General features: G+C 35.2%; 1 protein-coding gene across 1 annotated transcript; it reads left to right on the top strand.

Moving 5' to 3' along the window:
- The first annotated feature begins 16,854 nt into the window (after nucleotides 1–16,854).
- On the top strand, nucleotides 16,855–19,825 carry LOC118485967 (U-box domain-containing protein 16-like). The gene is made up of 2 exons (XM_035982522.1): nucleotides 16,855–17,682; nucleotides 18,648–19,825. The coding sequence occupies exons 1-2, from the start codon at nucleotides 16,943–16,945 to the stop codon at nucleotides 19,585–19,587; spliced, it is 1,680 nt and encodes a 559-aa protein (XP_035838415.1). The 5' UTR covers nucleotides 16,855–16,942; the 3' UTR covers nucleotides 19,588–19,825.
- The last annotated feature ends 6,435 nt before the right edge of the window (nucleotides 19,826–26,260 follow it).

Below are 26,260 nucleotides of genomic sequence, written 5' to 3'. Positions count from 1 at the left end.
ACGATGGGAAGGCAAACGAGGCGCGGAGTTCACTTGGGAACTCGAAAGTGACATGAAGGCCAAGTACCCGCAGTTGTTCAGATAGATCTGAAGCATCAAATAGGTAAAATCACACGGCGATGTACGGTTCTCGGCCTAATTTCGGGACGAAATTCCCTAAAGGAGGGGAGACTGTAACACCCCGTGTTTTCCAAAGTCAAAGTCAAGTGTTGACTGTTATTGGAATTAAAGATTAATAAAGATTAATTTCATTTTAGTTTCATTTTGATTTTCGTATTATTTGGAGTAAGTGTTGTATAATCAAACTAACCGGCCGATAATCGAACTGTGAATCAACGACCGACTGTGAATGATAGGAAGTAACAACGCAATAAAGCTAGTCAATCAATAATCAAGCTAATCGAATCAATCATCAAACTCAAGTGTGGGAATTTTTAGTACTTTTTACACGTGTGTGTGTGCCTTATGTGTTACTTGTGCATGTTTACTTTGATGTTAAAGTGTGCGGTGAATCAATCAAATCAATCAAGACTCAAAGGTGAATCAAACTCAATCGAAATCGAATCCAAATCGTGGTGTAAGGATGCTTGTATGTTAGATATAGTAGTTGGAACTAAAAGTAATTTGATTAGGAATTCTATCATTCTCAAATCATCGTTCATCGAACTCGAAATATCAAAAATCGTCGCAAAACACTCAAGACTAGGCAAGCCGTTCGAACAGGGCAACCTGATCGAACAGGCTAGCCGATCGAACAGGGCAACCTGATCGAACAGGCTAGCCGATCGAACAGGCTGTTCGATCGGACAGCTACTCGATCAGGAATGCTGTTCGATCAGCTGACCCTTTCCTCTTTTGGAAGCCTATAAATAGGGCTGTCTTTGTCAACCTTTCCACTTTTGGAAAAGCTCTGACCGACCAGCCTCTTCTTCTCACTAAATCTCAGATTTCTCTCAAACCGGTAAGTATTTCACTCTAATCCTTGTACGTTTTTGTTCATTAATCGATTCTCCATCTTTCTATCTTTCAAAATCTGAATTTCATCCATGAAATCACCAAGATCTAGGTGTTCTTGAGTGATGTCATCATGGTGTTCTTGGTGTTCATCAAGAACTTCATGTTCTTGACTTCATTCAACCATGAATAAGCTAGATCTAACCGATTTCCACATAAATAACCTAAAAATCTTCCAAAGATCTTAACATTTCACGGTGGGAAAGGATTGGAAGATGGGTTTTCATCTATCTTTCAACTCTTTTACACTCAAACCGGTGAAAACGAAGCTCGAACCGATTTATAAACCATCTAAACAAACACATGGTTCAAGATTCGGGTTCTACCGAGAGATATACCGATTCCGGGTTAAACGTTAGACTTGGGTTCCAAACCGTCTCTGACCGAGTTTGGGTGATTCCTGCTCGAGTCAGTAGGCTAAATGGGGACTTCAGTTTTGTGGTTCAACTCGTAGTCAAAATATCTCTAAAACATCAACAAATAACGGGAATAACCAAGTGTTAAGTGATGGGTTAACTGAATCGAGAAGCTGGCCGAACGGCTAGGCTGTTCGATCGAACAGCCCAACCGAACGACTATGCCAGCCGATCGGCTAGGCTAACCGATCGACTAGCACTTAGTCCCACAAACTCATGAAGTGTAGTATTGACGAGGTACTGTTCGATCGACTACGCCACTCGATTGTAATCATTACTGCTCGAATCATGAAATACTATACTTCAAAACACTTAGACTTTTTGAAACATTGGAATGTCACCCGATCGAACATGCTAACCGATCGAGTGACATCTTGCCAAGTCCGAAATGCTAACCGATCGGTTGGACTAACCGATCGAACAGCTGTTCGATCGGCCAACCTGAAAGGTAGTACAAACCATCATACACAAACACATCCTTCACATCAAAGGAAGAAACAATCCACTTGAAGAAACCAGCCGATCGAGCCAGCCAGCCGATCGAATGGATGTTCGAACGGACTTACAAACCAATCGAACAGCCCACTCGATCGAACTGCTGTCCGATCGAATGGCCTACTCGATCCAAGTACATTGTTTACTTTTCCGCGTTACTCATCGTTGTGTTATCGAACTATTCAGGCTAACCTATTCTCAGTGCTCCCTTCAATCCACAACCAACCACTGTGAGTATACTCGATCCCTTTTTGCTTTCAGCACTTTTGGGTGTCACATACGTAATCTATCAAATTCACAAACGACACAAACCATTTGAACGCTAACCTATTTGCATGTAATACTTGTCTAAATGATTGCTGTTTATTATGTTTACACGTGGAGTGCTATCTACCTGCTTTAGCAACATAGTACTATAGTTTGGACTCAGCACCCGTTCACACGGGGGTTGCTAAGGACAATTACTTGCATGGATTACGGTGGTAATCATGTATTGCGAACTGTCTCGGACAGTCAACTCGAAGTCGTTGGTATCGATGGTCCCATGTTGATAATTTACATGCATCGTTTGCCCTTGTGTACGTGCTTGGTTATGCGTAAACTATTCGAACTCTATATGCTATATCAAACTTGTGTACTCACCTTTACATTATATGTATTGACTGTTATTTTAACGTATGTGACAGGTGTTTAAGCTACTAGCGTGCTAGGGAAGCGAGGCAATAATAAGCTTCTAGGAGCCTGTGACCTTAGGACAGTGCCCACGTATCTGTTCCAGGGCCATAATTATCTGTAGATCCTGTACTGGCACCTGTAGTCAGTAAGATTTACGGATAACCGTCTAGAAGTCTTAAAACGATATTTACTTTCGGTCTGTAATAATTAAGAATTTGAGTTGTCGGAACAGTTCCCATATTGTTTGGTTGATTTCTATGATAACTTGTTATTATTTGGGACACGGTATGGGACGTGTTATATAACTGAATTGTATGATAGTTGTTGTGGGAACTTCTGAACAATCTGTTTCGCTCAGTGCCGCGCCCCGATGATTCCGCCATCGGTTGGGGTGTGACATTATGACTAAACAGTAATTATATACAAACAATATTCAAAAAAAACGCGTCACTTAAATTTTTACCAAATCTCAAATGAATCGTCGACCCGTCAGTTGACCGGGTCTGACCCGTGTTGACTGTTTGACCGTTGTTGACCAGCTTTGACCACGTTGACCCGGACGCGAAAACCGACCCGAAGTTGTTTTGCTGAACCAAGTTAAACCAAGTTTGAACTGAACCCAAACCAGATACGAGACCCGAACCGAAACCGAGTTGGACCGTATGGACCTGAACCGAGACTCTTGATGAGTCGAACCCAAAACCGGTTGGAACCACCATCGCTCCAAACTCCACCATCACTTGGAAAACAAAAGAAAAATTACGTTTATAGTTGATTAACTTGAGATAAAAAGAAAGTTCTCAAAGAAACGAGAAGAGTGGGAGGTGTTTACCGGAACTCGTCGGAGTAAAAAGGAAAAACAAACACCACTGCCATCGTCGGTGTCTACTACCGCCGCCGACAGCGGTGGCGCCGCTGTCATCCTTCCCCCTCTCTCTCTCTACAGTACTCTCTCTCCTCTTTCTTCGCACCAGGGGTCCTCGCCGGAACCAGAGCCACCGCAGACGACGACGACACTGCCGTCGTCGCTCTTCGTCTGTCGTCGCCGTTCAATCGAGCAGGTGGGGGGGTGTATCAGCGATGAAGGAGGTGGTTGGGTCGTGTGTGGCCGGAGAAGCTGGTGCCGGAGTAGTCGCCGGTGACCACAGGTGAGAGAGGCGGGAGTTAGAGTGAAGGGGGCTAGGGTTCTTTTGTATTTGAAGAAGAAGATGGGTTAGGTTTAAGCCAAATGACAACTTTAGTCCCTGGTGTTTTCATGTTGAGTCATAATTATCCAAACATAATTAAAATCTTATCTTTCTTTTTAAATTTCAAGTTTCAAGAAGTACAAGGAACTTCGTTAACTTGAAGGCTTAACTAACTTGATAAGTTAACTCGGTTAACTTATGTAACCTTAAAACTCTAACTAAACCTAACGGAACTAACTAGGTTATTTAATAAATTATAGAGTTTTTAAATTGAGAAAAGAAAGAAAGAAAAAAAAAAGTTAATTAGTTACAAATAAATAATTATATCGATAATTGAGTCGCGAAAATTCCAGAGGTTTCAAAGGTTAGGATTCAAGTTTTAAAACGGGTCGGATTTGGGAGTCCGTTTTGACGGATGTTACACGTTGACCCCGGTAACGGCTTGAACAACACGTTGACCCGGCATTAGACAGCTGTATCGGCTTCAATTCAGTTCAAACGGCTTGAGCCAGCTGAAACGGCTCGAACAGTGTGTTGAAACGGCACGGACCTTCTGTAACGGCTTGGCGCCAGCTAAAACGGCTTGGAGCCAGCTAAAACGGCACAAGTAGTTCACGGAAACGGCTCGGATGTCAGCTGTAACGGCTTGGCCAGATCGTACGGAAACGGCTTGGCTATCTCGTAAGAACGTGGCTTGGCTCGTTGAAGGAACATGGCTAAGATCTTTCCACATGAGCCGGTTGTAACGGCTTGGCTAAGATCTTTCCACATTAACAGCCACGTGTCGTTCACAGCTTCCTTCTCAAGCCGTTTCAGGGATTGTCGGACACGTGTCAACCGGGGAGTGGACGGCCGTTAAAAAAAACTCCTGTGCCGTTTCAGGATTTTGAACCGGCTCGGCAAGGGGTGTCCGGTGGCCATTTTCGCAAAGACGGCGTTGCAGTGGCCAATTTGGTGATTTTCCCTTAAAATAAACACGCTAGCGAGAGGTTACAGACGATGGAACATATAATGGAAGACAAGGGTAGAATTAATCACACACCTATACAACCCATATAATGCTATATGGGTCGTATAAGTGTTAGTGGCGTCAATGGTTATCTGACGGATGGCCTATACGACTCATATAGCCTATGAGTCGTATGGGTTTCTTATAAAGAATGATCAACTTTTATTTGGGTAGGTTAGGCAATGTATTTCGTTATACGACGAGTCGTATGGGTTTCTTATAAAGAATGATCAACTTTTATTTGGGTAGGTTAGGCAATGTATTTCGTTATACGACTCGGACTTGTATAGCAGTATAAGAGTCGTACATAGTGAAGTTTGTACGAGTAGTATAGTACTAAAATTTGTATAACTTCTATAAAAAATGGGATACTTTTATATAAATCTGTAAGTTTTATTATTTAACTTAATAAGTGTTTGTTTTTTTCTTTGTGACTTAATGTTTGACTTTGTTAAACAATCGTATGTTGAACGTCTTTTAAACTCTCAATAACCAGAGTCCAAGTCAACCGTGTCAAGATATTGTCCGCTTTGTCCATCCATCGGGGAACTCACGGTTTTGTTTTCATCCGACGAGTTGCCCGCACAGGCAAAACATGTGTTAGTAGAGAAAGTTTCCACCCTTATAAGAAAGACTTCGTTCTACTCCTCAACCGATGTGGGAGTTACATATAAAATCATCTACTATAGACAAATAACTAAAACAGTGATGAACAGTAACTTTGATAACAACAACATCATCATCATCATACATCATAGTATGGTCGTGTTGGATGTAAAGGAGACATCAAACGCTAATCACCTTAAGCAACTATATGCCATGATAGCAAACAAATATTTTTATAGACGAAAACTAGATTTAAATTGCATTGTACTTGGTAATTGAGAGGAGCTGGTACAAACTTAACATCATTGATAAAGATCTACTTGGTTTATATGACAAGAAAAAACAATCTAATCTAACTGCAATAATAAAAGAAATCAACTTTTGAACACGTGTAATTCATTAGAGGTATCTCAAATTTATATTTATCTAAATAAATAAATAATAAATTAATATTAAATCTTGTTATACTTTAATAAAATATTATCCTCAAATCTAAATCGTTAATTTAATATATTTTTAAAACAAATACCTCTCTTATCTACTTATCTTATATTAAATATATAAATAATAAATTAATATTAAATTTTATCCTAATTATTTAAAAACATAACTTTTTTTTTATTATTTGGTATACAAAGTGTAACAACCCTCGTCAAAAACCATTATTTATTATAGTATTTTATTCAATAGGAAAACCTAATTAAGACACCCAAATGATTCTGCACAAACCCTAAAATTTTCAGAACAATCGGAATCAGTATCAGGGCCCCTAAAACTCAGGGGGGGTATTTCCTAGTTAGTATTATACAAACTGTTTTCGATAGAAATTGAATTTTAACGAACCGTCGACTCACCCAAGCTACTGAGACGCGTGGCTACCTCATATTAAAAGTGACCTCTCGCGCCACGCGCCAGGACCAGGTTTCCCTGTCGTGACACGCGAGGGAGGACATTTTTCAGCTATAAATAGGAGAGGTTGGGACTTGAAATTCTGCGTTTGAACGACGAAGAAATTCGTCTGAGGCACGGAGTTATGCTCTGTTTACCACAATTAACACACACAAACCTCGAATCGCTGCCGCAATCAGGGTAATAACTCGATCGCTATTACGATTCAACGTCCGATCGATTGTAACTATCCAACGATTGTCCGGGTGCTGCTCAAATTGAGCTTATACTTTGTTATTCATCGTGATTTCGACTTGAATATTCGAGTGCTGTTCGAATTCGGACTATGCTCTGTTATTCGTTGCGAATCCGATTGAATTGTTAAGTATTGCACTTGTTAATCGTTGTGGGGGTTTAATCTCGTGAATTGTCGTAACTGCTGTATTAGTTACAACCCCGTTTGTGTGAATTAGGCTAATCAGTAGACTAGACTCTGCCCAAATTGAATCAGCAATATATCAAGGCTTATCTGTAGACTAAACCTTGCCGGTAGAAATCTGCAATGTGAGTTCATTTCTCTTTTCTCACCGTTTGTGAGTCCATACTCTTTTATCACAGTTTTATCACCTTTTTGTGAAACAATTATATTACAAAATGCTTTCTAAAATCCTAAATGGTTACCAGTTATACTTACAGTAATTAAGTTATTATATTTTACTGGTATAGGAGGTATTATACATTATTGATTCTCGTTACTATTATCCAGGAAGTTAGCATGACCACAATTATAACTAATATTACTCTTAAATTATTAGGTATAAATCTAAATGGTGCATGCCATAATAAAATAGTCAAGTATAATACTTTTAGTCAGGTTACTATACACTGATATTACAATTAGTGAATTAATATATTTTGATAAGTTATAATAATTGACATAAAATGTCATTATTCTGGATTGCATGATTTAGTGCTAGAGATAATATATTTGACAAAGTAATAAGACATCATTATGTCCAAAGTCACTAGCTGAAAGAATGATCAGCAGTGATATGTCCAAAGACACTAGTTGAAAGAATGATCAACAGTGTTATAATTAGAATCACTAGTTGAAAGAATGATCAACAGTGATAATGACCAGAAGCACTAGTTGAAAGAATGATCAACAGTGCCATGAATAGAATCGCTAGTTGAAAGAATGATCAACAGCGATATGACCAAAGACCCTAGTTGAGAGAACGATCAACAGTGTTATAATTTGAATCACTAGTTGAAAGAATGATCAACAGTGATATGGCCCAGTCACAAGAATCACCTAATGACAGATAAAGTGAATAATAATAAAGTATAGTTATTTGATAAATTCACTATTGGACGAAAGTAAGCCAATGAGTGATACTATTGCTGTTATGTTGGAATTGCCATTATGTGACAAAATACTGATTGAGTAAGGTAAATGCAAATAAATATAAAACCTTAATACTGTAAGGTATAACAATATATTTGTATAAAAATGGAATGAATTCACTCAGCATTCCCGCTGACAAAACCTTTTTCAAACATGTTTCAGGTAATTATCATAAGGCTGGATACGGCACTGAAAGGCATCAAGAAATGGCTTATTAAAGAAATATTGTTTTATAAAATAAAATTTATCTTTATTAAAGCTACCATTTTAAAATAGGGATTTATCCCATCTATTTAAATCAAATCCGGTGTTTTCTAAACTCTGATATTTTTCCTAAGTCACGGTCCTGATGAAAATTCCGCTGCAATGTTTTTCAAAAATAATCACCGGTACCACGGGACTGCTCACGGCACCCGATTCCGTCCAGGGTGGGTCGGGGGTCGTGACAGAAGGTGGTATCAGAGCCACTGATCGAGCCATTACTTTGAGCCTATAAGTGTTGTGACAATTATACTTAAACTTAAATAAAAGAGTTAGGACATTGCTATTAACTGGTAGCATATCTGACTTGAATATAAGAAGAGATGCATTAGTATAAGCTAAGCCACTTGTTTAAGCTATTTAGGTGTTCCTTTAATACCTAAACAATAAAATTAGGAAACTAATACAAATTAACTTATGTGTTGTACATGAATATGTATATGTCAATATACACACATAATATCCTGGAGGTATTATTTTGTTTAATTATTCTATGATATTAATAAGTGAAAATATTTGCAATCCAGATGTCGAATGAAGTATCACATAATCCAGAAGTTCATGCTAATAATGAAAATCCTTTGGATAAAAATGCTATAGAAAATCTAATAGCTCAAGGAATAGCTAATGCTTTACCTTTAATAATTAAAGCTGTTAAAAATCCCGTAGAACCCACCAAAGCTATGAACAGTAAGCATACCCGTGACGATAGTTTTAACCATAGCGTCAATAGTGATAATAATGATATTACCAAAACCCCATTTCCCAAGAAGAAGAAGGCGATGACTCTCGGGTGTACCTACAAAGAATTTCTAGCCTGTAAACCAACCGAGTTCGCGGGCAGTGAAGGTGCCACGGCTACTTTACGATGGTTGGAAAAGACAGAGGCTGTTCTTACGATCAGCAAATGTGCTGAAGAAGATAAGGTGATGTATGCATCTAATCTCTTTAAGGAAGAAGCCTTAGAATGGTGGAATACTATTCTTCAGGCAAAAGGAAGGACCATGGCTTATGCCATAAACTGGGAAGAATTCAAGGAAGTAGTAGAAAGAAAATTTTGTCCTCCTTATGAAAAGGAAAGAATAACTAACAAGTTCCTAAATCATAAAATGATAGATGTGAATTGTCGTGAATATACGACAACATTCTTCGAATATGCAAGAATGGTACCAACTCTGGCTTCGCCAGAACCCGTACTAATTTCTCGTTATATTTGGGGATTAGTTAGCGAAATCCGAGACATAGTCAAAGCCGTTAGACCCCAGACTATTGAGGAAGCAGTTGAACTAGCTAACATGCTGACAGATGGACTAATCCGCACAAGAGAAGAAAACAAGAAGAAAGAATTAGCCCAGAAAATTTCCCAAGAACTCAAGAAGAAAGAAACTGAACCGTCATTGGAGCAACCTATCTGCAGAAACAGTAACAAAACGCATTCAGGACGATGTCGTTTTAGGAACACACCCTACTGTGACTTCTGCAAGACGACTGGGCACCTAGAAGAAGAGTGTAGAAGGAAAACTAACGTCTGTTACAATTGCGGGGAAACCGGACATATCAAACCATATTGCCCGAAACTAACCAAAGCATCTGACAACAAGGCTAGAACAACAGACGGAGCTAAGAAGAACGCGCTAGCATACGCACTTACTACACAAGAAGCAGAAATGATACCAGACGTAGTCACTGATATATATCTAAGTTAAGTTATTATTTGACCCTAGTACAAATAAAAGTTCATAAATAAATACATTCCGTCAAATATTTCATCCATTTCAGATCCATAACAAACTTGTTTGGTTTTCACTTTCGTTGAATCATTTATTTGGTCACGATCACCTTGTGGTGACGTTTTCACAAATTTGAAGCTTGTGCTACTCTCGTTGCACCTCTTACATACGGGTTTAATTATTCATTCATGTTAAATCCGCTTTGATTTATTCTATCAAAACAATCTTAACACAATCATGTGCTAAGATAATGATACACAAATTCATTTCATATTTCCGTGTATCTATCGAGCGTTTCGTAATCCTTATTGCCTTATCATTTTCGATCGAAAAACTTTCTTCAATTATTTCAATTTCAATCCAAAATAATTTATTTGAAACATTCGGATTTACTTCATTTGATTTACATCATGGTGAAACTCGTTTCATTCACCGCTACTATTTCAATCACTGTGACACCTTGTGGCGTCATAATAAATTTGTAGCTTGAGCTATTTTCAATTTCACTCCTAATATACGAATTTTAATTTTTGGTTCATATTCTTAATCAGTCTTAATACAACTATGTGTTAAGATAAAAGTACACAAATTCGTATTATATTCCGGTGTACTTCTTAAACGTATCTTTCATTATTTATCGAAAATTTTAGAGTAATTCAATTGGTCTTTTAAAACTTTCAGTTAATTATACGGTGAAATTGTTCGAGCACCGTAATTATTGAAATTATTCCAAGCATTACGACACCTTGCGAAGTCGTAGCTTATCATAAACATACAAATCATTCAAAACCCACGTATATCTTTCGTTTGACTCATCATTTGAAAATAGTCTTGATACAATTGTGTATTAAGACAATGATACACTAAACTTTATTGCAGTCCAGTGTATCCTTGCAATGTCAACACACTGATTTTTCTCTTGATATGATTCGATAATTAACAATCATCTTCGTGCTATTATTTCATTCTGACCTTATTGATTCTGAGTCTTCCTCAGTTGCCAATCAAAGTAAGTTTTCTTTTGACCATGAATTTTAAAAAGTCATTTCACTAAACAGATATCTATTTGATCATATATCTGTTGACTTGAACCTAGTCCTATTCGAAACTATATCATTTCATCTCATTCAGTTGTCATCGATTTCTTGAACTATTTCAGTTGAACTTTTTGAACCCAACCTATACGACTAGTATTCACAAGATCTGATTCTGTGTCATTTACCTTAAGAATCTAGTTTTATTAACTAAATTATGACATATATCTAACAGAAATATCATAACCCAAATCTCGAGGACGAGATTTTTATTAAGGTGGGGAGGATGTAACAACCCTCGTCAAAAACCATTATTTATTATAGTATTTTATTCAATAGGAAAACCTAATTAAGACACCCAAATGATTCTGCACAAACCCTAAAATTTTCAGAACAATCGGAATCAGGATCAGGGCCCCTAAAACTCAGGGGGGGTATTTCCTAGTTAGTATTATCCAAACTGTTTTCGATAGAAATTGAATTTTAACGAACCGTCGACTCACCCAAGCTACTGAGACGCGTGGCTACCTCATATTAAAAGTGACCTCTCGCGCCACGCGCCAGGACCAGGTTTCCCTGTCGTGACACGCGAGGGAGGACATTTTTCAGCTATAAATAGGAGAGGTTGGGACTTGAAATTCTGCGTTTGAACGACGAAGAAATTCGTCTGAGGCACGGAGTTATGCTCTGTTTACCACAATTAACACACACAAACCTCGAATCGCTGCCGCAATCAGGGTAATAACTTGATCGCTATTACGATTCAACGTCCGATCGATTGTAACTATCCAACGATTGTCCGGGTGCTGCTCAAATTGAGCTTATACTTTGTTATTCATCGTGATTTCGACTTGAATATTCGAGTGCTGTTCGGATTCGGACTATGCTCTGTTATTCGTTGCGAATCCGATTGAATTGTTAAGTATTGCACTTGTTAATCGTTGTGAGGGTTTAATCTCGTGAATTGTCGTAACTGCTGTATTAGTTACAACCCCGTTTGTGTGAATTAGGCTAATCAGTAGACTAGACTCTGCCCAAATTGAATCAGCAATATATCAAGGCTTATCTGTAGACTAAACCTTGCCGGTAGAAATCTGCAATGTGAGTTCATTTCTCTTTTCTCACCGTTTGTGAGTCCATACTCTTTTATCACAGTTTTATCACCTTTTTGTGAAACAATTATATTACAAAATGCTTTCTAAAATCCTAAATGGTTACCAGTTATACTTACAGTAATTAAGTTATTATATTTTACTGGTATAGGAGGTATTATACATTATTGATTCTCGTTACTATTATCCAGGAAGTTAGCATGACCACAATTATAACTAATATTACTCTTAAATTATTAGGTATAAATCTAAATGGTGCATGCCATAATAAAATAGTCAAGTATAATACTTTTAGTCAGGTTACTATACACTGATATTACAATTAGTGAATTAATATATTTTGATAAGTTATAATAATTGACATAAAATGTCATTATTCTGGATTGCATGATTTAGTGCTAGAGATAATATATTTGACAAAGTAATAAGACATCATTATGTCCAAAGTCACTAGCTGAAAGAATGATCAGCAGTGATATGTCCAAAGACACTAGTTGAAAGAATGATCAACAGTGTTATAATTAGAATCACTAGTTGAAAGAATGATCAACAGTGATAATGACCAGAAGCACTAGTTGAAAGAATGATCAACAGTGCCATGAATAGAATCGCTAGTTGAAAGAATGATCAACAGCGATATGACCAAAGACCCTAGTTGAGAGAACGATCAACAGTGTTATAATTTGAATCACTAGTTGAAAGAATGATCAACAGTGATATGGCCCAGTCACAAGAATCACCTAATGACAGATAAAGTGAATAATAATAAAGTATAGTTATTTGATAAATTCACTATTGGACGAAAGTAAGCCAATGAGTGATACTATTGCTGTTATGTTGGAATTGCCATTATGTGACAAAATACTGATTGAGTAAGGTAAATGCAAATAAATATAAAACCTTAATACTGTAAGGTATAACAATATATTTGTATAAAAATGGAATGAATTCACTCAGCATTCCCGCTGACAAAACCTTTTTCAAACATGTTTCAGGTAATTATCATAAGGCTGGATACGGCACTGAAAGGCATCAAGAAATGGCTTATTAAAGAAATATTGTTTTATAAAATAAAATTTATCTTTATTAAAGCTACCATTTTAAAATAGGGATTTATCCCATCTATTTAAATCAAATCCGGTGTTTTCTAAACTCTGATATTTTTCCTAAGTCACGGTCTTGATGAAAATTCCGCTGCAATGTTTTTCAAAAATAATCACCGGTACCACGGGACTGCTCACGGCACCCGATTCCGTCCAGGGTGGGTCGGGGGTCGTGACACAAAGTTATGTTTATTCAACTCGAGTAAAACGCAAGGTTTTTAAGAATATATTTTTTTATTATTTGGTAGATTTTTCAACCCGACTATACACGTGTTTTTTTAAGATACAACGTTTTTAGTATTTAATATACAAAAATACATTTATTTAATCTGTGTAATACACATGGTTTTTAAAGATATAACTCATTTTTATATCAATTCAACACGTGTAATATACGGGGTTTTTAAGGATGTAATTTTTTATTATTTGGTAGATTTTTCAACCCGATTATACACGGTTTTTTTTAAACGACGTTTTTAGTATTTAGTATACAAAATTACATTTATTTAATCTGTGTAATACACATGGTTTTTAAAAATATAACTTTTTTTTATTATTTGATATATTAAATTACATTTATTTAACCCGTACAGTATACAAGGTCCATAAAAATATTAATTTTTATTATTTAATATATAAAATTACATTTATTCAATCCATGTAATACACGAGGTTCTAACCTAGTTATACATATTTAAAACAATGATTATTATACGAGCCTTATTTTTTAATGAAAAAAGAATCACTTTATTTTTATTTAATAAGATTTATGTTTTTTATGCATGAAAAGAAACATTGGTCAAACTTGTATAAAGTTTTTCTATAATTCTATGCAGCCCTTAAGGTGTAAAAACGGTTACTATTCCATCCCACTAGTGAGGTGTTTATGCAGTGTGTGTTTTTTTATAAATTTTATTGGGAACATTAATTAATTGATGATTAAAGGCCCCTCTTTATTGCATAACTTATGTGTTGAGATAATTAAAATGAGTATATAAACTTGCTTTTGGTATTTCAGAAGTTTAACTCAGCTGATCAATGTACGTACTTTTGCTTATGAATGAATTTACATTATTTATTGTTTTGCAACTAACATGGTCACATTTGTAATACTGTATGACACCAATTAGTATTAGCAAGCACGACGCCTATTTCTTGTAAGTAAAGCTCAAAGGTATTCTTCACACTATACATTACATGACTTGGGTAGGTTTTGACATACATGTCGGTGACTATTTAGTCCAATAAACACGTGTGTACTCACATATGATTGATTGAATTGAATCGTCCATAAATGGTTGGACCTACCTCTTGAACTAGCATACCAATAGGACCATCAGCGAGGCTCCCATAAATGGGCGTACTATATCTCTTTCCACATAAACGCAACAAATATCTTATCTTAGTGACATAATAAAAGCATATCAAGAATGATTCATAGACTCGCCTTAACAAATTTGAGCCGATTAACAAGAGGTGGCGCCCTCCTAATGAATATATCAACAAAAAGTCACTTGATGGATATATTAACATTTGAGATATCATCACATGTGTAACATGTGAGCAGCAAGAAGCAATCAAACCATATAAAGAGACTAAACCTTATGAAGAACCCTACACCATCAAAGACCAATATGCATTCATTAGACAAAATTAATTTTCATTGTCTCTTTCCAAACCACTACTTTTTCACATGATAGAATAAAACTTTTATAAAAAAAAGTAACATTTCCTTTAATAACTTTACCATAGCTAATGCTTTTAGCACGTGTGCATTTATCATTTATGATAACGGTTGAAGTAAATATATCATACCAATAAGTGTAGGTGGGGTAGAAGAAAAAGAAGTAATCCACAAACATAACAATACCAATATTCTAACTATGTTGGGTGCAAACCTGAATAAAGAAAAGATCTATGAGGTTATAAATAGTAATCAAAACACATTAACTAAGTTAGGTAAGTGTAATATAATCACATATCACGTAGACTCCTAAACCAATATAGAGTGCTCGATCTAAAAGAAAAATTCAAGTATGGTAGTACGAAAAACATCTACATTGAAAGTGAGTAAATATATAAACACTACGAGTACAAAAAACACCGAAGCAGAAATTGAGTATAAATATAAACAAAATGTTGTACTTTTATGGCAGTACGATAAAAGTAGTGTAAAACACCGGAAATCGAAAATCATAAAAATGAACAGCGACATTGATACCAATCTTGTATGGTTGTCTTGATTCAATACCGGGACTCAATAAAAATGTCCATCCCTACCTCTGTTAGCTTTCTCTCTTGAAAGCGAGTTTCTCTGCCTAACAAAGTACTGAAAATATCAAAATTTAAGAATAAGTAAAGAAACATAGACCAAATTTCGTACCAATCATGACAGTATGCAAATATACCAAAACCAACTACTACCAAAACTAAAAACCATAAAAATAAATACCGATATCAGTATCAATCTTAGGGGCTATTTGTTTCAGCTCTTAATGGTTCATACATCTTACTAATTCAGCACTTAATGGTCCAGATTGTTTGTTTCGCGATCAGGTGTCTGAACGGTTCAAATATTTACATCTGAATGGTTAAAAGGGGCAATTTCATATATACCCCTACAAACTTGCAAAATATCATATATACCCTTACAGAACTATAAATATCATATATACCCTTACAAAGTAGTTGAAATATCTTATATACCTAATTTATTAAAAACAACTTAATAAAGATAATTTTATCCTTATTTTTCTATAACTTAAAATCTCATATATGACCTTTAACTTCAAATATTAAATTTACTTTTTCGTAACTTAATTTATTTAGCTTAAATATTATATATGGAGAATACTATTGTTTATGGGAAAAATGAAAAGAAAAACGGGCAAAAATAAATTTACGCTTAAAATATATGTTATATAAAAACATATGAAGTTAAAACATGAGCATATATGAAAACTTAGAAGATAAAAAAAATAAGTATAAAATGATAATTTATTAAATTGTTTTTAATAAACTGGGTATATTTGATATTTTAACTATTTTGTAAGGTCATATATGATATTTTTAGTTTTTGTAAGGTCATATATGATATGTTTCATTCTTGTTAGGTATATATGAAAATTTTCAAGTTTGTAGGAGTATATATGAAATTAATCCTAAACATTAAAGCAAGTCTGAATGATTAACACCTCTTATCTGAATTGGTCAGACATTTATCTCTGAATGGTTAAGCATTCTACTCGCTCTTAAAGGTGCGGACCTCTTACTGATTTAACACATAATGGTTCAGACATCTTACTGGTTCAACACTTGGGTGTTATTTGTTTTTTAAGATGTAAAATGTCTACAGTCTGCCGATCACATCTGCATACATCTGTAGAAGAAGAGATTGACCAAACCTCTGTAGTCTGCAAGAAGAAGGTTGTTTGTTTTTTAATGTATGCAGACTTCTAAAATAAACCGGTGGTGATGTACGGACGGTGGTGGTGAGTGGTGGTCAGTGGTGAAGCTTGACCCGAATGACGGGGGGTCGAAAACATATATACCCAAAAATTTCTAAACGAAAACTACATATATAACACTACTGAGCGAAAAGTTCAGGGGGTCGGGCGCCCCTACCCGCCCCTTCTATACTTCGCCCCTGGTGGTGGGTGGTGGACGATGGTGGTGGTGATGGACGGTAGTGGGTAGTGGACGGTAGTGGTGATGGACGGTCGACGGTGGTGGTGCTGGACGGTAGTGGGTGGTGGACAGTGGTGGTGTTTGTGATGGGCGATGGTGGGGAATGATGGTGTTTAACTCTTTGCAGACCTTAGAAAATTTTAAAAGTGGTTGGGTTAAGTCTACACCAAAAATAGCTCACGTTAACGTTTTCTAATAAAACATATTCAGAAAAACAAACAATCTACGCGCAGTGGTCTGTGCGTAGAGATTCAGAAGTTGTAAATAAGCCTGTTCTTCAACCTGGATCGGTTACGGATACAAGGTATTAAATATTGATGCCTACTCCCCACCTCAGCATTCTCTCTCTAAACTTTCCATCTGACACGAATCACTATACTTCCCTCCCTCCATCCCTTCTTTCAGAAGCCATTAACACTCCTCTCCTCTGCTACTTTTACTTTTCTCATCTAGGGTTTCCATCGCTGCAATGCAATGTATATGCTTCATTTGATCATACCCTATTTTCATTCCTACTAATAATCATGAAATTTCAACAAAACACTATTGGATCGCTTGCTGTTGACCACCTACCCGCCGGTGCCCGGAATCACAACCTCTGGTCAACATGCCGGCGCAAAATCATCGACACGATCAGCTGCGGCGGCGCCGGTTACCGCCACACTCACACCGTCCATTCTCCGGTGGCGCTAAATCCAAACACCGACGAAACTAAACCTAAACTCGAATCCAGATCTGATAAAAAATCTGAGAAGTTATCGGAGTTGTTGAAGGTATCGGAGGTTATGGAAGCAGAAGAAGAGGAGGTGAAGAAGAAGGTGGAGGTATTGGAGGAGATGAAGCAGGTGGTGAAACGGTTGCAGTGTGGCGGGAACGACGACGTTTTGGATGGCGCGAAGGAGGTGAGGCGGTTAGCGAAGGATGATTCGGATGCTAGAACGACGTTAGCGTTGCTTGGTGCTATTCCGCCGTTGATTGGAATGCTTGATTCCGGTGATCTGGATTTCAGAGTTGCTGGACTTTATGCGATTTTGAATATCGGAATCGGCAATGACACGTAAGCACCTCCATTGATGTTGATGTTAGGGTTTTGATTTAATTGTTTTCAGAATTTGACATGTTTATGTTGGATTTGATGAAATTTAAATGAAATTTGGGGTTTCTGTTTTAACTTAATTTTATAGTTTTATATTTGTTTTTTTTTTTTGGGTCAAAATCAATTTCATTCGAATCATCAGGGCAAATTACATAAAGGATAGCAGGTAGACGAGCAACAAACTGCGCCGCCATCCCTTTTTATGTTTTTCATTTCAGATTTTGACTCGGTTTTACTGAAAATGGGGATTAATGATTATGTTTTTCATTAAAGATTATGATATAAAAAAAACTCAATTTCTTCTAACTTGATTTTGACTCAATTTTAATGAAATTGGAGTTTAATGAAAATGTTTTGATTTTGATTCAACTCAATTTTGAAGTATTATACTTGATTTCGACCAGGGGTGCAAACGAGCCGAGCACAAGACTAGGCTTGAGCTCGAGTTTGTTTAAATTATGAAAGCTTAAGCTCGGCTCGATTAGAGCTTTGTTTTTTAAGCTTGAGCTCAGCTAGTAGATAGTTTTTCAAACTCGGGTTGTCTCTTTCATTGTTTATTAATTTATTTATATTGATTGTAATTATTATTTTGTATATAATTTAATTATTTTTCATAATTTTATAAATACTAATTATTATTCTTTAAATATATGTGTAATATATTAATTAAAATTTATATAAACAGTGGACTCGTTTAGGCTCGCGAGTCAGCTCGAGCTTATTTAAGCTTGGCTCGTTTTGAGTTTTTAGAGCCGAGCTCACGTAGCTCGGCTCGTTTGCACCCTTTTTGACTCAATTTTGGGGCGCTTAGTGATTGTTTTTTTTTTTAATTTCGGATTCAACTCAATTTCACAATTTCAAACTTAATTCTGGCTCAATTTCAGGAAATCAAACTTAAATCTTACTTAATTTGTATATAATTTCAGGAACAAAGCTGCCATTGTTAAAGCAGGGGCAGTGCACAAAATGCTTGATCTAATCAACTCTCAAACTAAAGGTTTACCTAACCCGGATGTGTGTTCAGCAATAGTAGCAAATTTTCTTGGGTTAACTGCGCTCGACTCTAACAAACCCATTATCGGATCATCAGGAGCAGTCTTGTTCTTGGTCAAAACCCTCCGGAGTTCAGTTGAAGGTGAAGCGAATTCACAAGTTGTTCAAGATTGTTTAAGGGCACTCTATAACTTGTCACTCTTGCCTTCAAATGTCTTACCGATGATCGAAATCGATGATTTTGTTCCGTTTTTGTTGACCACATTGGGAGATATGGAAGTTAGTGATAGAATCTTGGCGATCTTGAGCAATGTGGTGACTACACCCGAGGGTCGGAAGGCGATAAGTAGTGCTCATGATTCGTTTCAGATATTGGTGGATGTTTTAAGTTGGACGGATTCGCCTGATTGTCAAGAAAAGGCGACATACATATTGATGGTGATGGCTCATAAGTCGTATCGAGACCGACAAATCATGATTGAGTCCGGGATTTCATCTACGCTTCTTGAACTAACACTTCTTGGTAGCACCTTAGCACAAAAACGAGCATCTCGGATTTTAGAAATTTTAAGAATCGACAAAGGTAAACAAGTGTCTGAAACCTTTGTAGGTAGTAGTGGGGCAAATGTTTCAGCGCCCCAGTGTGGGTCTGTTGATTCCAGACTAGTGAGATCAACAGACCCCTCAAAGGATTCAGAGGACGACACGATGATGAGTGACGAGACTAAAGCGGTTAAGCATTTGGTACAACAAAGTTTGCATAGCAATATGAGGAGGATGGCGAAGAGGGCGAATTTGCCACAAGATTTCGTGCCGTCGGAGCATTTTAGATCGCTTACATCTATGTCAACTTCAAAGAGTTTGCCATTTTGAGATGATGATCATCAAAAATGTGTTTTTCTACCTCGTTACTAGATTAAACTTGTCTTTGTTTTGTATGTTATCTTTTTTTGGTTGTTGGTCTTAGAGTACTACTAGAATGGCCAATGTTTTTTGAGATCTATATATTTATGGTAGGAATAGAATCTTTAGTGTACAAGTTCTGTCTAGAGACTATGTAATTTATGTTTTTTCTAGTTTTTAAGATGCTCTAGGTTTAATCATATGCAAACCCATGATGTTGATCAAGTATTGGTAATTAAAGTCTCATTTGAGACCAATAGGTCATGGGTTCGATTTCCACAAGGGGGTTTTCTCATATTTACTGAGTTTCCTTCTGAATTGGTGGTGTATAAGCATTATGCCTAGTCGAGATGGATATGATTGAGTGGCTCTGCTGTTGAGTACATGTTACTTAATACCCATCGGGTCTACAAGTGGTTGTCTAGATGTCATTATTTGAAATGCGATCTTAAACTCAACCAAAAAAAACAGGCATTTGTAATTTTAATTGTTTTAAGTTTTTAACAACGTCAAAATACTATTGAAGTAATGCTAATTAACATGTTGAGATTCTTAGTTTGGGATAACTTTTTAGTTTTTTTTTTAATTCAGTTTTTAATATAACTTCAACTTTATTTTTGGAGTAATGCTTAGTAACATGTTAAAATTCTTTCCAATGAATACATGATTATTCTTTATGGATAATTTCAATAATTTAAACATGTTTAGATCTTGCTAACTGTTCTTACAGATAATGTTTAGGGAAATGTTTAGCATCACTAACTATAAAAATCATTGTTTTTGCTCAACTTGGTTTGATTACTGATAACACTTGTTTTGTTTATTAAAAAATAATACTAATAATTAAATAATGCATAACCATTCATGTCCAAAGAATATCAAATAATTTAGTTTTATAATTAAATAATCATACTCATATCCAAACCGTCACACTTAGAGCATTCACATCCAACCCTCTAAATTATGTGACGTGGGTTTTTATTTTATGAAAAGTGATTATGAATAGAGGAGGAAGAAATTATTACCGTTCATATGTAAATTTGAGGGTGCATTGTTCATTCCTTATAATTTTTTAATATATTTTAAAAGTAGTTATTGTTAACCCTGCATACATATCATAATTTCACATAAAGTTGTACACTCCAAATTAGCAAAACGTACCACAAAATGTATCGTGGGGTGTTGACATTGTATAAGTGTCCCCCAAAGGTCCAAAACATTATATAAAATGTTGAGGGATATTGGATTTAAATAATCCTAATTTTTATCATTTGATCGATAACACTCCTAACTTTTGATTTGTACCACAGTATTCCCAATTTCAACTTATTTTTCTCTGGGATTTCCAAACTAACTGAAACCTAACCTAGTTAGTTGATGACAGATGGCACATCAATAACAAGTGCCACATCAGATGCCATGTCCTCATAAAATGCCCCATCATCAAATATGTCATGTCAGCTGCCACGTCATAATTGCCATATAAGATGTTACAACATAAAAAAAAACTACGTCATATGCCACGTCACCACACAAAGTGTCACAGCAAAAAAAAAACTAATTGGGTTAGAGTTCAGTTAGTTTGTGAGTGCTAGAGGAAAATAAGTTGAAAGTTGGGAGTGTTGTGGTACAAATCAAAAGTTAGAAGCCCTATCAGACAATTGATGAAAGTTGGGGTTATTTAAATCTAATATCTCAAATGTTGTAGGGTTAATTCATACATATCCTATCAAAATGACAAATTGCAATGACAAAATGTTGTCAAGAGTACTAAACACAAAAGACTAATTAATGACAAATTACAATGAACAAATGTTTTCAAGAGTACTAATCACAATAGACTAATTATATGTCATAAACCAGTAACATGATTATTGTATCCCTCATAAGTGGTTAATAACATAATACAATTGCTAATTATGCTATCATAAGACTTCCAATAAACTATGGTTCATATTATTTAGATACTCTTTTCTTATTTCAACACCCTCTGTACGAGCCGTATAGCTTTTTCAATTTATAATAAAAATTGATGTGTGAGATTTTGTCTAGTAGAGCTATACGAGTTGTATAGGCCTATACTAGTTTGAATTTTTTTGTTATGTTTTTTTACAAAAAAAAAAAATTATACAATCATATATATAGTTTTAATAAAGTTTTCTAAAAAACGTTTATTTTTTTAACAAAAAACATTCTTAAAAATTTATTGTGTAGTATAGATCCCGTATACCCCTTTTATACGCCTATAAGTGTAGTATAGATTTGGTTCATATAACGTATAGTTTAGTATAGTATATATAGTATATGTAAAGTATATGTCCAGTATATGCCTATAGGTGTATTCAGCGGCGGACCCACATTGGTGCCATCGGGGTCCTCGGACCCCAATCTTTAAAAAAAAATAGTAGATTCGGTATATTAAATTGTATATGGACCCCATAAATACAATTAGGTGGACACCATAGAATTAAAAAGAAAGCTGGTGTAGTGGTAAATCTCCCTCTTTTCCACCAAGAGGTCATGGGTTCAATCCTTGTTAAGCCCATTTTTCTTATTTTTTTTAAAAAACTAGTTCAAACCTCACTTTAACTCGACCCGAACGAGGACCGACCCAAAAATGGACCCCATTGAAATAAAATCCTGGGTCCGCCACTGGGTGTATTATAGGTCCCGTATATGTTTATAGTTGTAGTATAAGTATAGTGTAGCTTATACATAGTATAGGTGTAGAATAAATTTTGTTTTAAATTTATACCTTCATTAAAACAGATACAAATTTGATTTTGTTTTATATTTTCAGATGCTTTTGTTTACCTGAATGATAATTAGTACAAGACATCCACCACAAAATTTGTATCCGCATGGACCAATCGAACGGTCAACTTTCGCCACAATACGCTATAATACGACACATATAGACCATAAACGTCACAATAAGCCATAATATGCAATAATACAACATGTACAGACAATCTACGCCATAATACGACACATATAGACAATAAACGTCACAATACCGAACGTCACCAATACAACACGTATGGACAATATACGTCATAATACGACACATCGAGACATTATACGTCATAATATGACATGTCATAAATACGACAAGTATGATACGCTATGACGCGTATAAATACGATACGACACAACACGTAAGAGTACAAGTGGATTTAAAACAAAATCACATGTAATCATAGAATATGATAGCACACGTAATCGAACGTCACCGATACGACACGTATAGAGCATATGCTTCATAAAACGACATGTAATGACAAAATACTTCAAAATACGACACGTATACGCATCGAAAAGCTAAAACCTAAAAGTTTAAAATTTCATTTTACCCATATACGCATCGTATATGTCAAAACCGTGTCATATAATATCGTTATACGACACGTATAGGGTGTTGTATTTTGAAAAAAAAGTTTTGTATCATCATAATATGATACCCCTTATACAACATAGTTTTAATCTATACGAGTCATATAGAGGTAAAACATTTTATATTTAAATTAGGTTTTGGCTTTTAATGACATATACATGTCGTATTTTGACGTATTTTGTTATTACGTGTCATTTTATGAAGTATATGGTTTATACTTGTCGTATTCGGTTACGTATGGTATCGTATTCTATGATTACATGTCATTTTGTTTTGAATCCAATTGTACTCTTGCATGTCATATTATATCTATACGTGGCTTACCGTAGTATTTTGTCATTACATGTAGTTTTGTGACGTATGTTGTCTATACTTGTCGTATCAGTGTCGATCAGTTACGTGTGGTATCACATTGTATATTGTATGATTATGTATCAATTTGTAACAAATCAAATTGTATCATTACGTGTCGTATTGTATTGTACTATGCGAGGCCTATACTATACTATATGATACATATACTACATATATACGATACTACACCTATACTATACATACTATACTATACTATACTATACTATACTAGACCATACTATACAATAACATACTATACGATACATTTACCAAACTTCTACAAAATATGCATGATTAGTCCTTCCTAGCTTCAATGAATCACTACGAGTCCCTCAACTTTTCAGTACAACAACATTAGTCCCTCGACATACAAAACAAGTATTTAAAACATATCAAGTTAGATATCAACCACAAAATGTTTGCTATTGAATTAATAATTTAATGTTTTTTTAACGGCAAATTTCTTATGTTCTACCTCCTTTTGTTATATTGTTTTCTTAATATAAATAGATTATGTATGTTCTGTCTCCTTTTGTTATATTGTTTCCAACATAACATGATTTATGAAAACATATCGTCACATTATACTCCAGTGGTCTGTCAGTAATCCAAATTTACCGTTCAAAAAAATATAACTTTTTACTATGTAGTCTGGTTTGGCTGTATTGAAACCATTTATCTTCTTGATGATAATTTTAGAGACAATAAAGACTAAAGTTGATTTTGTCATTCATTATTAAAAGTTGCAGCAAGGTTTAGGACTATAAAAGGGAAAAATTGATTTTGTCAATCATTATTAAAAGTTGTAGCAAGATTTAGAACTATAAAAGGGAAAAACATTATTTGATGTTCACCAATCTAATTGCTTTTCATTATAAATCACTATAAAAGTGTTTTGGTGGGCCGATTTTATATTACTAAATCTGTATACAACTAGTATATTTATTATTGTTAAAAATATCTTCAATCATGCTTAGTGAAAATAAAAGTGGTCGGTGTACGACATTCCACATGGGCACAATGGGCGTGACACATCGCGTTGGGTTGGTGTGGTTGTGTTGGGCGTGAGTGTGATCACGAGAAACTTGCTCAAAATGTGAAATGTTGGGTGTGGGGTTTGATGCAACTAGCCAATCAAATATTTGATAAATATATTTCAAGTTAAAAGATAATGGATAAATATTGATTAGAAAACAATTACAAAACATCTTCGCACTTATTTTACCGTCACGCATCTTCAAACAAGTGAGTATGAGTATCCGTTTTGCCTTCCTGAGCTGAGATTACATCACTTTTTTCTTTCACACTCGTCTAATAAATACGGATAGTCCTATCTTAGTCTTAAATCATATTAGAAATTATTACACTAATGATTATATTTATGTGTGTCTACTTATATATTTATAATGATTATATGTGTGTGTTGTTGATTATATCATAAGAACATGGGTAAAACATAAACCCTAATTATGTAAATTCAATCATGAACAATAAAATAAGGCGTGTGTACCTGATTAGCCAGTCACCACACCAGAGAGGGAAGTAGACGTCATGTTCGTCAGATTGGTCTGGTTCCCCTTTAGGATGTATCTTCTTGATGGTAGTACCGAGTTCTTTAGGGTTGAAGAACTCGTAGTAATGGAGAGAGAGGAGGGGCGATATTGAGTGTGATGTTATGAATGTCTAACCCTAATCCCTCTCTAGTAATCTCCTTATATACACCCAAGGGGAAACCCAATTAGTTAATTAGGGTAATCTAGCCCATCAACAATTACCAACTAATTTATTATAGGTTTTAATATATTTTGATCCATATTATATAAATGATAATGATGGCTACTAGTTTAAATATATAAATAAAATATTTAATCTTACATTCTCCCACTTAGCCGAATGATCATTTATCATGAGTATTAGATTAGTCTGATCAGAAGTTAATACTCATTTTAGCCTTAAACAAGTACTATAGCAGAGAAATACAGCCGTTGAATCATTATGCGACTCAGGACCCCCATTAGTCATACTATAGCCTTAATTTAAAACCTAACAGTTATGATCAAAATACAAACAAGCCCTTTAGCGTTTGATTTGTATTTATAGTTGTCTATATGTCATTACACCGGCAGAACATATGTAAGAGACATACAAAATCAAACTGATGAGGAAAATTAATTAATAGTTAGTCATTCATAGTACGATATGCAGTTGTACATAGTCATCAATATACCCGTGATTATTATAAGCGCTTACATAATAGTTATGGGTGATAGACTTTTAGTTATAGGATCCTTAAGCACATCATGAATGCATTCGATACAAAGATTTAGTTTCCTCAAGTCGTTCATAAACGAATAATTAATTGTGTATCGAAATTTAATGCAGCACCTCTCGAACTGTTACTGTTCAAGGAGACATGGTAGCTGACTTTATCACAATAAGTCTTCAATATATTAATTATATGGAGTTAATAAACTTATGAGTCCACTGATAAATTTTCAACAACATTTAGTGACTATTGCTTTGTGATCAACAATATATTATGTCGTTTTAACTTATGTTGTTATCAGTTTATTATGACTCCTCCATGAGATAGGTTTTGTCTGCTGACATAAAGATATACCCGAAATTACATTCTATCATTTTTTTAATATCACAAAGTTAGAGTAATCAACCGGTTTGAGTTCTCACTTCTTGTTTAAAATATAATCTCTCGTTTCTTTTAAAGATATTGTAATACTCTATTAAATGCTTCACGTTAATCTAGACATATCTAGTGTGTTGCAATGTGAGTAATACTTAAACGAGTATAGACTTAAACTTACATAAGGCTTCTAATTAATGAAGCGTAAGAAATAATCTCATTTATCCTATTATCCTCTAAAGGAGAGCAGTACT

The sequence above is a fragment of the Helianthus annuus genome, chromosome 13, assembly GCF_002127325.2.
Source record: "Helianthus annuus cultivar XRQ/B chromosome 13, HanXRQr2.0-SUNRISE, whole genome shotgun sequence".
NCBI classification, from domain to species: Eukaryota; Viridiplantae; Streptophyta; class Magnoliopsida; order Asterales; family Asteraceae; genus Helianthus; species Helianthus annuus.
This window is presented reverse-complemented; position numbering and strand designations above follow the sequence as displayed.

What these genes read in the sequence shown, in the direction of transcription:
- LOC118485967 (XM_035982522.1), top strand. Translation starts at nt 16,943, where the DNA reads ATGCCTACTCCCCACCTCAGCATTCTCTCTCTAAACTTTCCATCTGAC. An exon ending in ATCGGAATCGGCAATGACAC is followed by an intron (nt 17,683 to 18,647) that starts GTAAGCACCTCC and finishes ATATAATTTCAG; the next exon opens with GAACAAAGCTGCCATTGTTA.